The 14,836-nt window shown below is 56.5% G+C and overlaps 1 protein-coding gene across 1 annotated transcript in view; it reads left to right on the forward strand.

Moving 5' to 3' along the window:
* Window positions 1–360: 360 nt before the first annotated feature.
* Window positions 361–14,836, forward strand: part of LOC147084819 (BAR/IMD domain-containing adapter protein 2-like) — a 44,335-nt gene continuing 29,859 nt past the window's right edge. The window contains exons 1-2 of the mRNA XM_085979538.1: window positions 361–532; window positions 8,813–9,025. Coding sequence (XP_085835664.1) covers window positions 413–532; window positions 8,813–9,025 — 333 coding nt within the window. The 5' untranslated portion in view covers window positions 361–412. The remainder of the gene's footprint in view (window positions 533–8,812; window positions 9,026–14,836) is intronic.

Below are 14,836 nucleotides of genomic sequence, written 5' to 3' on the forward strand. Positions count from 1 at the left end.
CAGTCTAAGGATAAGGGGTAAGCCATTTAGGACAGAGATGAGGAGGAATTTCTTCACCCAGAGAGTGGTGAACCTGTGGAATTCTCTACCACAGAAGGCAGTGGAGGCCAATTCATTAAATATATTCAAGAAGGAGTTGGATATATTTCTTGAGGCTAAAGGGGTCAAGGGATATGGGGAGAAAGCAGGGACAGGGTACTGAATTTGGATGATCAGCCATGATCACATTGAATGGCGGAGCAGGCTCGACGGGCCGAATGGCCTCCTTCTGTGCCGTTATGACTCTGTGACTAACTCTCTCAACCCAGGGATCAATCTAGCAATAAGCGGGACAACCTGTGAGAGCGCGGGGCGTGACCATCTCTCCCTCTCGTTCCAGTTCGTGGAGCTCATCAGCCGCAAGCAGTGCGAGATGGACCTCCTGGTGGCCGAGGGTTACACGTCCGCCCTGGTGGAGGAACGCCGCCGCTACTGCTTCCTGGTTGACCGACAGTGTGCCGTCTCCAAACAGTTCAGCCTCTACCACGTCAAGGCAAGTACCCGTCATGACCGTAGACCACTATCTCCCTCAACGTACCTGCCCTGGGAGTGTTTGATGGGACAGTGTAGAGGGAGCTTTACTCTGTATCTAACCCCGTGCTGTATCTGCCCTGGGAGTGTTTGATGGGACAGTGTAGAGGGAGCTTTACTTTGTATCTAACCCGTGCTGTACCTGCCCTGGGAGTGTTTGATGGGACAGTGTAGAGGGAGCTTTACTCTGTATCTAACCCCGTGCTGTAACTGACCTGGGAGTGTTTGATGGGACAATGTAGAGGGAGCTTTACTTTGTATCTAACCCGTGCTGTACGTGCCCTGGGAGTGTTTGATGGGACAGTGTAGAGGGAGGTTTACTCTGTATCTAACCCGTGCTGTACCTGCCCTTGGAGTGTTTGATGGGACAGTGTAGAGGGAGCTTTACTCTGTATCTAACCCGTGCTGTACCTGCCCTGGGAGTGTTTGATGGGACAGTGTAGAGGGAGCTTTACTCTGTATCTAACACCGTGCTGTACGTGCCCTGGGAGTGTTTGATGGGACAGTGTAGAGGGAGCTTTACTCTGTATCTAACCCCGTGCTGTACCTGCCCTGGGAGTGTTGATGGGACAGTGTAGAGGGAGCTTTACTCTGTATCTAACCCCGTGCAGTACCTGCCCTGGGATAGTTTGATGGGACAGTGTAGAGGGAGCTTTACTCTGTATCTAACCCCGTGCTGTACCTGCCCTGGGAGTGTTTGATGGGACAGTGTAGAGGGAGCTTTACTCTGTATCTAACACGTGCTGTACCTGGCCTGGGAGTGTTTGATGGGACAGTGCAGAGGGAGCTTTACTCTCTATCTAACACCGTGCCGTTCCTGCCCTGGGAGTGTTTGATGGGACAGTGTAGAGGGAGCTTTACTCTGTATCTAACCCCGTGCTGTACCTGCCCTGGGAGTGTTTGATGGGACAGTGTAGAGGGAGCTTTACTTTGTATCTAACCCGTGCTGTACCTGCCCTGGGAGTGTTTGATGGGACAGTGTAGAGGGAGCTTTACTTTGTATCTAACCCGTGCTGTACCTGCCCTGGGAGTGTTTGATGGGACAGTGTAGAGGGAGCTTTACTCTGTATCTAACCCCGTGCTGTATCTGCCCTGGGAGTGTTTGATGGGACAGTGTAGAGGGAGCTTTACTTTGTATCTAACCCGTGCTGTACCTGCCCTGGGAGTGTTTGATGGGACAGTGTAGAGGGAGCTTTACTCTGTATCTTACCCCGTGCTGTACCTGACCTGGGAGTGTTTGATGGGACAATGTAGAGGGAGCTTTACTTTGTATCTAACCCGTGCTGTACGTGCCCTGGGAGTGTTTGATGGGACAGTGTAGAGGGAGGTTTACTCTGTATCTAACCCGTGCTGTACCTGCCCTGGGAGTGTTTGATGGGACAGTGTAGAGGGAGCTTTACTCTGTATCTAACCCGTGCTGTACCTGCCCTGGGAGTGTTTGATGGGACAGTGTAGAGGGAGCTTTACTCTGTATCTAACACCGTGCTGTACGTGCCCTGGGAGTGTTTGATGGGACAGTGTAGAGGGAGCTTTACTCTGTATCTAACCCCGTGCTGTACCTGCCCTGGGAGTGTTGATGGGACAGTGTAGAGGGAGCTTTACTCTGTATCTAACCCCGTGCAGTACCTGCCCTGGGAGAGTTTGATGGGACAGTGTAGAGGGAGCTTTACTCTGTATCTAACCCCGTGCTGTACCTGCCCTGGGAGTGTTTGATGGGACAGTGTAGAGGGAGCTTTACTCTGTATCTAACACGTGCTGTACCTGGCCTGGGAGTGTTTGATGGGACAGTGCAGAGGGAGCTTTACTCTCTATCTAACACCGTGCCGTTCCTGCCCTGGGAGTGTTTGATGGGACAGTGTAGAGGGAGCTTTACTCTGTATCTAACCCCGTGCTGTACCTGCCCTGGGAGTGTTTGATGGGACAGTGTAGAGGGAGCTTTACTCTGTATCTAACCCGTGCTGTACCTGCCCTGGGAGTGTTTGATGGGACAGTGTAGAGGGAGCTTTACTCTGTATCGAACCCGTGCTGTACCTGCCCTGGGAATGTTTGATGGGACAGTGTAGAGGGAGCTTTACTCTGTATCTAACCCGTGCTGTACCTGCCCAGGGAGTGTTTGATGGGATAGTGTAGAGGGAGCTTTACTCTGTATCTAATCCGTGCTGTACCTGCCCTGGGAGTGTTTGATGGGACAGTGTAGAGCGAGCTTTACTCTGTATCTAACCCCGTGCTGTAGCTACCCTGGGAGTGTTTGATGGGACAGTGTAGAGGGAGCTTTACTCTGTATCTAACCCGTGCTATACCTGCCCTGGGAGTGTTTGATGGGACAGTGTAGAGGGAGCTTTACTCTGTATCTAACCCCGTGCTGTACCTACCCTGGGAGTGTTTGATGGGACAGTGCAGTGGGAGCTTTACTTTGTATCTAACCCGTGCTGTACCTGCCCTGGGAGTGTTTGATGGGACAGTGTAGAAGGAGCTTTACTCTGTATCTAACCCGTGCTGTACCTGCCCTGGGAGTGTTTGATGGGACAGTGTAGAAGGAGCTTTGCTCTGTATCTAACCCTTGCTGTCCCTGCCCTGGGAGTGTTTGATGGGACAGTGTAGAGGGAGCTTTACTCTGTATCTAACCCCGTGCTGTACCTGCCCTGGGAGTGTTTGATGGGACAGTGTAGAGGGAGCTTTACTCTGTATCTAACCCCGTGCTGTACCTGCCCTGGGAGTGTTTGATGGGACAGTGTAGAGGGAGCTTTACTCTGTATCTAACACGTGCTGTACCTGGCCTGGGAGTGTTGGATGGGACAGTGCAGAGGGAGCTTTACTCTCTATCTAACACCGTGCCGTTCCTGCCCTGGGAGTGTTTGATGGGACAGTGTAGAGGGAGCTTTACTCTGTATCTAACCCCGTGCTGTACCTGCCCTGGGAGTGTTTGATGGGACAGTGTAGAGGGAGCTTTACTCTGTATCTAACCCGTGCTGTACCTGCCCTGGGAGTGTTTGATGGGACAGTGTAGAGGGAGCTTTACTCTGTATCTAACCCGTGCTGTACCTGCCCTGGGAATGTTTGATGGGACAGTGTAGAGGGAGCTTTACTCTGTATCTAACCCGTGCTGTACCTGCCCAGGGAGTGTTTGATGGGATAGTGTAGAGGGAGCTTTACTCTGTATCTAATCCGTGCTGTACCTGCCCTGGGAGTGTTTGATGGGACAGTGTAGAGCGAGCTTTACTCTGTATCTAACCCCGTGCTGTAGCTACCCTGGGAGTGTTTGATGGGACAGTGTAGAGGGAGCTTTACTCTGTATCTAACCCATGCTATACCTGCCCTGGGAGTGTTTGATGGGACAGTGTAGAGGGAGCTTTACTCTGTATCTAACCCCGTGCTGTACCTACCCTGGGAGTGTTTGATGGGACAGTGCAGTGGGAGCTTTACTTTGTATCTAACCCGTGCTGTACCTGCCCTGGGAGTGTTTGATGGGACAGTGTAGAAGGAGCTTTACTCTGTATCTAACCCGTGCTGTACCTGCCCTGGGAGTGTTTGATGGGACAGTGTAGAAGGAGCTTTGCTCTGTATCTAACCCTTGCTGTCCCTGCCCTGGGAGTGTTTGATGGGACAGTGTAGAGGGAGCTTTACTCTGTATCTAACCCCGTGCTGTACCTGCCCTGGGAGTGTTTGATGGGACCGTGTAGAGGGAGCTTTACTCTGTATCTAACCCCGTTCTGTACCTGCCCTGGGAATGTTTGATGGGACAGTGTAGAGGGAGCTTTACTCTGTATCTAACCCGTGCTGTACCTGCCCTGGCAGTGTTTGATGGGACAATGTAGAGGGAGCTTTACTCTGTATCTAACCCGTGCTGTACCTGCCCTGGGAGTGTTTGATGGGACAGTGTAGAGGGAGCTTTAGTCTGTATCTAACCCCGTGCTGTACCTGCCCTGGGAATGTTTGGCGGGACAGTGTAGAGGGAGCTTTACTCTGTATCTAACCCCGTGCTGTACCTGCCTTGGGAGTGTTTGATGGGGACAGTGTAGAGGGAGCTTTACTCTGTATCTAAGCCCGTGCTGTACCTGCCCTGGGAGTGTTTGATGGGACAGTGTAAAGGGAGCTTTACTCTGCATCTAACCCTCTGTACCTGCCCTGGGAGTGTTTGATGGGGACAGTGTAGAGGGAGATTTACTCATTATCTAACCCGTGCTGTACCTGCCCTGGGAGTGTTTGATGGGACAGTGTAGAGGGAGCTTTACTCTGTATCTAACCCCGTGCTGTACCTGCCCTGGGAATGTTTGACGGGACAGTGTAGAGGGAGCTTTACTCTGTATCTAACCCGTGCTGTACCTGCCCTGGGAGTGTTTGATGGGACAGTGTAGAAGGAGCTTTACTCTGTATCTAACCCGTGCTGTACCTGCCCTGGGAGTGTTTGATGGGACAGTGTAGAAGGAGCTTTGCTCTGTATCTAACCCTTGCTGTACCTGCCCTGGGAGTGTTTGATGGGACAGTGTAGAGGGAGCTTTACTCTGTATCTAACCCCGTGCTGTACCTGCCCTGGGAGTGTTTGATGTGACAGTGTAGAAGGAGCTTTACTCTGTATCTAACCTGTGCTGTACCTGCCCTGGGAGTGTTTGATGGGACCGTGTAGATTGAGCTTTACTCTGTATCTAACCCCGTTCTGTACCTGCCCTGGGAGTGTTTGATGGGACAGTGTAGAGGGAGCTTTACTCTGTATCTAACCCGTGCTGTACCTGCCCTGGCAGTGTTTGATGGGACAATGTAGAGGGAGCTTTACTCTGTATCTAACCCGTGCTGTACCTGCCCTGGGAGTGTTTGATGGGACAGTGTAGAGGGAGCTTTAGTTTGTATCTAACCCCGTGCTGTACCTGCCCTGGGAATGTTTGGCGGGACAGTGTAGAGGGAGCTTTACTCTGTATCTAACCCCGTGCTGTACCTGCCTTGGGAGTGTTTGATGGGGACAGTGTGGAGGGAGCTTTACTCTGTATCTAAGCCCGTGCTGTACCTGCCCTGGGAGTGTTTGATGGGACAGTGTAAAGGGAGCTTTACTCTGCATCTAACCCTCTGTACCTGCCCTGGGAGTGTTTGATGGGGACAGTGTAGAGGGAGCTTTACTCATTATCTAACCCGTGCTGTACCTGCCCTGGGAGTGTTTGATGGGACAGTGTGGAGGGAGCTTTACTCTGTATCTAATCCCGTGCTGTACCTGCCCTGGGAATGTTTGACGGGACAGTGTAGAGGGAGCTTTACTCTGTATCTAACCCGTGCTGTACCTGTCCCGGGAGTGTTTGATGGGAGAGTGTAGAGGGAGCTTTACTCTGTATCTAACCCCGTGCTGTACCTGCCCTGGGAGTGTTTGATGGGACAGTGTAGAGGGAGCTTTACTCTGTATCTAACCCCGTGCTGTTCCTGCCCTGGGAGTGTTTGATGGGACAGTGTAGAGGGAGCTTTACTCTGTATCTAACCCCGTGCTGTACCTGTCCCGGGAGTGTTTGATGGGACAGTGTAGAGGGAGCTTTACTCTGTATCTAACCCCGTGCTGTACCTACCCTGGGAGTGTTTGATGGGACAGTGTAGAGGGAGCTTTACTCTGTATCTAACCCCGTGCTGTACCTGCCCTGGGAGTGTTTGATGGGACAGTGTAGAGGGAGCTTTACTCTGTATCTAACCCCGTGCTGTACCTGCCCTGGGAGTGTTTGATGGGACAGTGTAGAGGGAGCTTTACTCTGTATCTAACCCCGTGCTGTACCTGCCCTGGGAGTGTTTGATGGGACAGTGTGGAGGGAGCTTTACTCTGTATCTAACCCGTGCTGTACCTGCCCTGGGAGTGTTTGATGGGACAGTGTAGAGGGAGCTTTACTCTGTATCTAACCCCGTGCTGTACCTGCCCTGGGAGTGTTTGATGGGACAGTGTAGAGGGAGCTTTACTCTGTATCTAACCCGTGCTGTACCTGTCCCGGGAGTGTTTGATGGGAGAGTGTAGAGGGAGCTTTAGTCTGTATCTAACCCCGTGCTGTACCTGCCCTGGGAGTGTTTGATGGGACAGTGTAGAGGGAGCTTTACTCTGTATCTAACCCCGTGCTGTTCCTGCCCTGGGAGTGTTTGATGGGACAGTGTAGAGGGAGCTTTACTCTGTATCTAACCCCGTGCTGTACCTGTCCCGGGAGTGTTTGATGGGACAGTGTAGAGGGAGCTTTACTCTGTATCTAACCCCGTGCTGTACCTGCCCTGGGAGTGTTTGATGGGACAGTGTAGAGGGAGCTTTACTCTGCCTCTAACCCGTGCTGTACCTGCCCTGGGAGTGTTTGATGGGACAGTGTAGAGGGAGCTTTACTCTGTATCTAACCCGTGCTGTACCTGCCCTGGGAGTGTTTGATGGGACAGTGTAGAGGGAGCTTTACTCTGTATCTAACCCCGTGCTGTACCTACCCTGGGAGTGTTTGATGGGACAGTGTAGAGGGAGCTTTACTCTGTATCTAACCCCGTGCTGTACCTGCCCTGGGAGTGTTTGATGGGACAGTGTAGAGGGAGCTTTACTCTGTATCTAACCCATGCTGTACCTGCCCTGGGAGTGTTTGATGGGACAGTGTAGAGGGAGCTTTACTCTGTATCTAACCCCGTGCTGTACCTGCCCTGGGAGTGTTTGATGGGACAGTGTAGAGGGAGCTTTGCTCTGTATCTACCCCGTGCTGTACCTGCCCTGGGAGTGTTTGATGGGACAGTGTAGAGGGAGCTTTACTCTGTATCTAACCCGTGCTGTACCTGCCCTGGGAGTGTTTGATGGGACAGTGTAGAGGGAGCTTTACTCTGTATCTAACCCATTCTGTACCTGCCCTGGGAGTGTTTGATGGGACAGTGTAGAGGGAGCTTTACTCTGTATCTAACCCGTGCTGTACCTGCCCTGGGAGTGTTTGATGGGACAGTGTAGAGGGAGCTTTACTCTGTATCTAACCCCGTGCTGTACCTACCCTGGGAGTGTTTGATGGGACAGTGTAGAGGGAGCTTTACTCTGTATCTAACCCCGTGCTGTACCTGCCCTGGGAGTGTTTGATGGGACAGTGTAGAGGGAGCTTTACTCTGTATCTAACCCATGCTGTACCTGCCCTGGGAGTGTTTGATGGGACAGTGTAGAGGGAGCTTTACTCTGTATCTAACCCCGTGCTGTACCTGCCCTGGGAGTGTTTGATGGGACAGTGTAGAGGGAACTTTGCTCTGTATCTACCCCGTGCTGTACCTGCCCTGGGAGTGTTGGATGGGACAGTGTAGAGGGAGCTTTACTCTGTATCTAACCCGTGCTGTACCTGCCCTGGGAGTGTTTGATGGGACAGTGTAGAGGGAGCTTTACTCTGTATCTAACCCCATGCTGTACCTGCCCTGGGAGTGTTTGATGGGACAGTGTAGAGGGAGCTTTACTCTGTATCTAACCCGTTCTGTACCTGCCCTGGGAGTGTTTGATGGGACAGTGTAGAGGGAGCTTTACTCTGTATCTAACCCGTGCTGTACCTGCCCTAGGAGTGTTTGATGGGACAGTGTAGAGGGAGCTTTACTCTGTATCTAACCTGTGCTGTACCTGCCCTGGGAGTTTTTGATGGGACAGTGTCGAGGGAGCTTTACTCTGTACCTAACCCCGTGCTGTACCTGCCCTGGGAGTGTTTGATGGGACAGTGTAGAGGGAGCTTTACTCTGTATCTAACCCGTTCTGTACCTGCCCTGGGAGTGTTTGATGGGACAGTGTAGAGGGAGCTTTGCTCTGTATCTAACCCGTGCTGTACCTGCCCTGGGAGTGTTTGATGGGACAGTGTAGAGGGAGCTTTACTCTGTATCTAACCCCGTGCTGTACCTGCCCTGGGAGTGTGTGATGGGACAGTGTAGAGGGAGCTTTACTCTGTATCTAACCCCGTGCTGTACCTGCCCTGGGAGTGTTTGATGGGACAGTGTAGAGGGAGCTTTACTCTGTATCTAACCCGTGCTGTACCTGCCCTGGGAGTGTTTGATGGGACAGTGTAGAGGGAGCTTTACTCTGTATCTAACCCGTGCTGTACCTGCCCTGGGAGTGTTTGATGGGACAGTGTAGGAGGGAGCTTTACTCTGTATCTAACCCGTGCTGTACCTGCCCTGGGAGTGTTTGATGGGACAGTGTAGAGGGAGCTTCCCTCCTCCACGTTGGCCAACACTGACCTTTCGCCTCTCGTTTGAACTTTAACTCTGGCCGCTTCAATGACTTTTCTCCTTGCCTTCCCCCGAACAGGTCAAGGATCTCCTCAGCCACAAACTGGTGTCCTGGCAGAACTCCTGCTCCGATCCTGGCCGCATCCCAGAGCGGGCCATGGCGCTGGTGAAGCAGACCGCGACGAGCAGCACCGGACCGCTGATCACCCAGCCCAGTCCCGTCGTCAAAACCCTGGAGTCCACGCCCGAGCTAGCCCCCATGGTGGGGGGGAATGGGCTGTCCCTGAGCCACGTGAGTGCCCCCATCTCAATCTGACCCAATCGCATCTCAAAATCAGCCAGGGTTCCTGCTCCTGATCGCTGTCCAGTGACCCCTGGGTTAGAGAGAGAGGGAAATCAGCCAGGGTTCCTGCTCCTGATCACTGTCCAGTCTCTCGGTCCCTGTGGGTGAGGGTCAGTGAGTACTGAGGGAGACAGGAGCCTCTCGCTCCCTGTGGGTGAGGGTCAGTGGGTACTGAGGGAGACAGGAGCCTCTCGGTCCCTGTGGGTGAGGGTCACTGGGCACTGAGGGAGACAGGAGCCTCTCGGTCCCTGTGGGCGAGGGTCAGTGGGTACTGAGGGAGACAGGAGCCTCTCGGCCCCTGTGGGTGAGGGTCAGTGTGTACTGAGGGAGACAGGAGCTTCTCGGTCCCTGTGGGTGAGAGTCAGTGGGCACTGAGGGAGACAGGAGCCTCTCGGTCCCTGTGGGCGAGGGTCAGTCTGGGTACTGAGGGAGACAGGAGCCTCTCGGTCCCTGTGGGTGAGAGTCAGTGGGTACTGAGGGAGACAGGAGCCTCTCGGTCCCTGTGGGTGAGGGTCAGTGTGTACTGAGGGAGACAGGAGCCTCTTGGTCCCTGTGGGTGAGAGGCAGTGTGTACTGAGGGAGACAGGAGCCTCTCAGTCCCTGTGGGTGAGGGTCAGTGGGTACTGAGGGAGACAGGAGCCTCTCGGTCCCTGTGGGTGAGGGTCACTGGGCACTGAGGGAGACAGGAGCCTCTCGGTCCCTGTGGGTGAGGGTCAGTGTGTACTGAGGGAGACAGGAGCCTCTCGGTCCCTGTGGGTGAGGGTCAGTGGGTACTGAGGGAGACAGGAGCCTCTCGGTTCCTGTGGGTGACAGTCAGTGGGTACTGAGGGAGACAGGAGCCTCTCGGTCCCTGTGGGCGAGGGTCAGTGGGTACTGAGGGAGACAGGAGCCTCTCGGCCCCTGTGGGTTAGAGTCAGTGGGTACTGAGGGAGACAGGAGCCTCTCGGCCCCTGTGGGTGAGGGTCAGTGTGTACTGAGGGAGGCAGGAGCCTCTCGGTCCCTGTGGGTGAGAGTCAGTGGGCACTGAGGGAGACAGGAGCCTCTCGGTCCCTGTGGGCGAGGGTCAGTCTGGGTACTGAGGGAGACAGGAGCCTCTCGGTCCCTGTGGGTGAGAGTCAGTGGGTACTGAGGGAGACAGGAGCCTCTCGGTCCCTGTGGGTGAGGGTCAGTGTGTACTGAGGGAGACAGGAGCCTCTTGGTCCCTGTGGGTGAGAGTCAGTGTGTACTGAGGGAGACAGGAGCCTCTCAGTCCCTGTGGGTGAGGGTCAGTGGGTACTGAGGGAGACAGGAGCCTCTCGGCCCCTGTGGGTGAGGGTCAGTGGGCACTGAGGGAGACAGGAGCCTCTCGGTCCCTGTGGGTGAGGGTCAGTGAGTACTGAGGGAGACAGGAGCCTCTCGGTCCCTGTGGGTGAGGGTCAGTGGGCACTGAGGGAGACAGGAGCCTCTCGGTCCCTGTGGGTGAGAGTCAGTGGGTACTGAGGGAGACAGGAGCCTCTCGGTCCCTGTGGGTGAGGGTCAGTGGGTACTGAGGGAGACAGGAGCCTCTCAGTCCCTGTGGGTGAGGGTCAGTGTGTACTGAGGGAGACAGGAGCCTCTCGGTCCCTGTGGGTGAGAGTCAGTGGGTACTGAGGGAGACAGGAGCCTCTCGGTCCCTGTGGGTGAGGGTCAGTGGGTACTGAGGGAGACAGGAGCCTCTCGGTCCCTGTGGGAGAGGGTCAGTGGGTACTGAGGCAGACAGGAGTCTCTCGGTCCCTGTGGGTGAGGGTCAGTGGGCACTGAGGGAGACAGGAGCCTCTCAGTCCCTGTGGGTGAGGGTCAGTGGGCACTGAGGGAGACAGGAGCCTCTCGGTCCCTGTGGGTGAGGGTCAGTGTGTACTGAGGGAGACAGGAGCCTCTTGGTCGCTGTGGGTGAGGGTCAGTGGGTACTGAGGGAGACAGGAGCCTCTCGGTCCCTGTGGGTGAGGGTCAGTGGGTACTGAGGGAGACAGGAGCCTCTCGGTCCCTGTGGGTGAGGGTCAGTGGGTACTGAGGGAGACAGGAGCCTCTCGGTCCCTGTGGGTGAGAGTCAGTGGGTACTGAGGGAGACAGGAGCCTCTCGGTCCCTGTGGGTGAGAGTCAGTGGGCACTGAGGGAGACAGGAGCCTCTCGGTCCCTGTGGGCGATGGTCAGTGGGTACTGAGGGAGACAGGAGCCTCTCGGTCCCTGTGGGTGAGGGTCAGTGTGGGTACTGAGGGAGACAGGAGCCTCTCGGTCCCTGTGGGTGAGGGTCAGTGGGTACTGAGGGAGACAGGAGCCTCTCAGTCCCTGTGGGTGAGGGTCAGTGGGTACTGAGGGAGACAGGAGTCTTTCGGTCCCTGTGGGTGAGGGTCAGTGTGGGTACTGAGGGAGACAGGAGCCTCTCGGTCCCTGTGGGTGAGGGTCAGTGGATACTGAGGGAGACAGGAGCCTCTCGGTCCCTGTGGGTGAGAGTCAGTGGGTACTGAGGGAGACAGGAGCCTCTCGGTCCCTGTGGGTGAGAGTCAGTGTGTACTGAGGGAGACAGGAGCCTCTCGGTCCCTGTGGGTGAGAGTCAGTGGGTACTGAGGGAGACAGGAGCCTCTCGGTCCCTGTGGGTGAGGGTCAGTGTGTACTGAGGGAGACAGGAGCCTCTCGGTCCCTGTGGGTGAGGGTCAGTGTGGGTACTGAGGGAGACAGGAGCCTCTCGGTCCCTGTGGGTGAGGGTCAGTGGGTACTGAAGGAGACAGGAGACTCTCGGTCCCTGTGGGTGAGGGTCAGTGGGTACTGAGGGAGACAGGAGCCTCTCGGTCCCTGTGGGTGAGGGTCAGTGGGTACTGAGGGAGACAGGAGCCTCTCAATCCCTGTGGGTGAGGGTCAGTGTGGGTACTGAGGGAGACAGGAGCCTCTCAGTCCCTGTGGGTGAGGTTCAGTGTGGATACTGAGGGAGACAGGAGCCTCTCGGTCCCTGTGGGTGAGAATCAGTGGGTACTGAGGGAGACAGGAGCCTCTCGGTCCCTGTGGGCGAGGGTCAGAAGGTACTGAGGGAGACAGGAGCCTCTCGGTCCCTGTGGGTGAGGGTCAGTGGGTACTGAGGAAGACAGGAGCCTCTCGGTCCCTGTGGGTGAGGGTCAGTGGGTACTGAGGGAGACAGGAGCCTCTCGGTCCCTGTGGGTGAGGGTCAGTGGGTACAGAGGGAGACAGGAGCCTCTCGGTCCCTGTGGGTGAGGGTCAGTGGGCACTGAGGGAGACAGGAGCCTCTCGGTCCCTGTGGGTGAGGGTCAGTGGGTACTGAGAGAGACAGGAGCCTCTCGGTCCCTGTGGGTGAGAGTCAGTGGGTACTGAGGGAGACAGTAGCCTCTCGGTCCCTGTGGGTGAGGGTCAGTGGGTACTGAGGGAGACAGGAGCCTCTCGGTCCCTGTGGGTGAGAGTCAGTGGGTACTGAGGGAGACAGGAGCCTCTCGGTCCCTGTGGGTGAGGGTCAGTGTGGGTACTGAGGGAGACAGGAGCCTCTCGGTCCCTGTGGGTGAGGGTCAGTGGGCACTGAGGGAGACAGGAGCCTCTCGGTCCCTGTGGGCGAGGGTCAGTGGGTACTGATGGAGACAGGAGCCTCTCGGTCCCTGTGGGTGAGGGTCAGTGGGTACTGAGGGAGACAGGAGCCTCTCGGTCCCTGTGGGTGAGGGTCAGTGTGGGTACTGAGGGAGACAGGAGCCTCTCAGTCCCTGTGGGTGAGGGTCAGTGTGGGCACTGAGGGAGACAGGAGCCTCTCGGTCCCTGTGGGTGAGGGTCAGTGTGGGTACTGAGGGAGACAGGAGCCTCTCGGTCCCTGTGGGTGAGAATCAGTGGGTACTGAGGGAGACAGGAGCCTCTCGGTCCCTGTGGGTGAGGGTCAGTGGGTACTGAGGGAGACAGGAGCCTCTCGGTCCCTGTGGGTGAGGGTCAGTGGATACTGAGGGAGACAGGAGCCTCTCAGTCCCTGTGGGTGAGGGTCAGTGGGCACTGAGGGAGACAGGAGCCTCTCGGTCTCTGTGGGCGAGGGTCAGAAGGTACTGAGGGAGACAGGAGCCTCTCGGTCCCTGTGGGTGAGGGTCTGTGGGTACTGAGGGAGACAGGAGCCTCTCGGTCCCTGTGGGCGAGGGTCTGTGGGTACTGAGGGAGACAGGAGCCTCTCGGTCCCTGTGGGTGAGGGTCAGTGGGTACTGAGGAAGACAGGAGCCTCTCGGTCCCTGTGGGTGAGGTTCAGTGTGGGTACTGAGGGAGACAGGAGCCTCTCGGTCCCTGTGGGTGAGGGTCAGTGGGTACTGAGGGAGACAGGAGCCTCTCGGTCCCTGTGGGTGAGGGTCAGTGGGCACTGAGGGAGACAGGAGCCTCTTGGTCCCTGTGGGAGAGGGTCAGTGGGTACTGAGGGAGACAGGAGCCTCTTGGTCCCTGTGGGTGAGGGTCAGTGGGTACTGAGGGAGACAGGAGCCTCTCAGTCCCTGTGTGTGAGGGTCAGTGGGTACTGAGGGAGACAGGAGCCTCTCAGTCCCTGTGGGTGAGGGTCAGTGTGGGTACTGAGGGAGACAGGAGCCTCTCGGTCCCTGTGGGTGAGGGTCAGTGGGTACTGAGGGAGACAGGAGCCTCTCGGTCCCTGTGGGTGAGGGTCAGTGGGTACTGAGGGAGACAGGAGCCTCTCAGTCCCTGTGGGTGAGGGTCAGTGTGTACTGAGGGAGACAGGAGCCTCTCGGTCCCTGTGGGTGAGGGTCAGTGGGTACTGAGGGAGACAGGAGCCTCTCGGTCCCTGTGGGTGAGGGTCAGTGGGTACTGAGGGAGACAGGAGCCTCTCGGTCCCTGTGGGTGAGGGTCAGTGTGTACTGAGGGAGACAGGAGCTTCTCGGTCCCTGTGGGTGAGGGTCAGTGGGTACGGAGGGAGACAGGAGCTTCTCGGTCCCTGTTGGTGAGGGTCAGTGGGCACAGAGGGAGACAGAAGCCTCTCGGTCCCTGTGGGTGAGGGTCAGTGGGTACTGAGGGAGACAGCAGCCTCTCGGTCCCTGTGGGTGAGAGTCAGTAGGTACTGAGGGAGACAGGAGCCTCTCGGTCCCTGTGGGAGAGGGTCAGTGTGTACTGAGGGAGACAGGAGCCTCTCGGTCCCTGTGGGTGAGGGTCAGTGGGTACTGAGGGAGACAGGAGCCTCTCGGTCCCTGTGGGTGAGGGTCAGTGTGGGTACTGAGGGAGACAGGAGCCTCTCGGTCCCTGTGGGTGAGGATCAGTGGGTACTGAGGGAAACAGGAGTCTCTCGGTCCCTGTGGGTGAGGGTCAGCGGGTACTGAGGGAGACAGGAGCCTCTCAGTCCCTGTGGGTGAGAGTCAGTGTGTACTGAGGCAGACAGGAGCCTCTCGGTCCCTGTGGGTGAGGATCAGTGTGTACTGAGGGAGACAGGAGCCTCTCGGTCCCTGTGGGTGAGAGTCAGTGGGCACTGAGGGAGACAGGAGCCTCTCGGTCCCTGTGGGTGAGGGTCAGTGGGTACTGAGGGAGACAGGAGCCTCTCGGTCCCTGTGGGTGAGGGTCAGTGGGTACTGAGGGAGACAGGAGCCTCTCGGTCCCTGTGGGTGAGGGTCAGTGGGTACCGAGGGAGACAGGAGCCTCTCAGTCCCTGTGGGCGAGGGTCAGTGGGTACTGAGGGAGACAGGAGCCTCTCAGTCCTTGTGGGTGAGAGTCAGTGGGTACTGAGGGAGACAGGAGCCTCTCGGTCCCTGTGGGTGAGAGTCAGTGGGTACTGAGGGAGAC

Source organism: Somniosus microcephalus, unplaced genomic scaffold (assembly GCF_052327205.1).
Source record: "Somniosus microcephalus isolate GS21.2 unplaced genomic scaffold, FLI_Smic_1.0 unresolved_chr9, whole genome shotgun sequence".
NCBI lineage: Eukaryota > Metazoa > Chordata > Chondrichthyes > Squaliformes > Somniosidae > Somniosus > Somniosus microcephalus.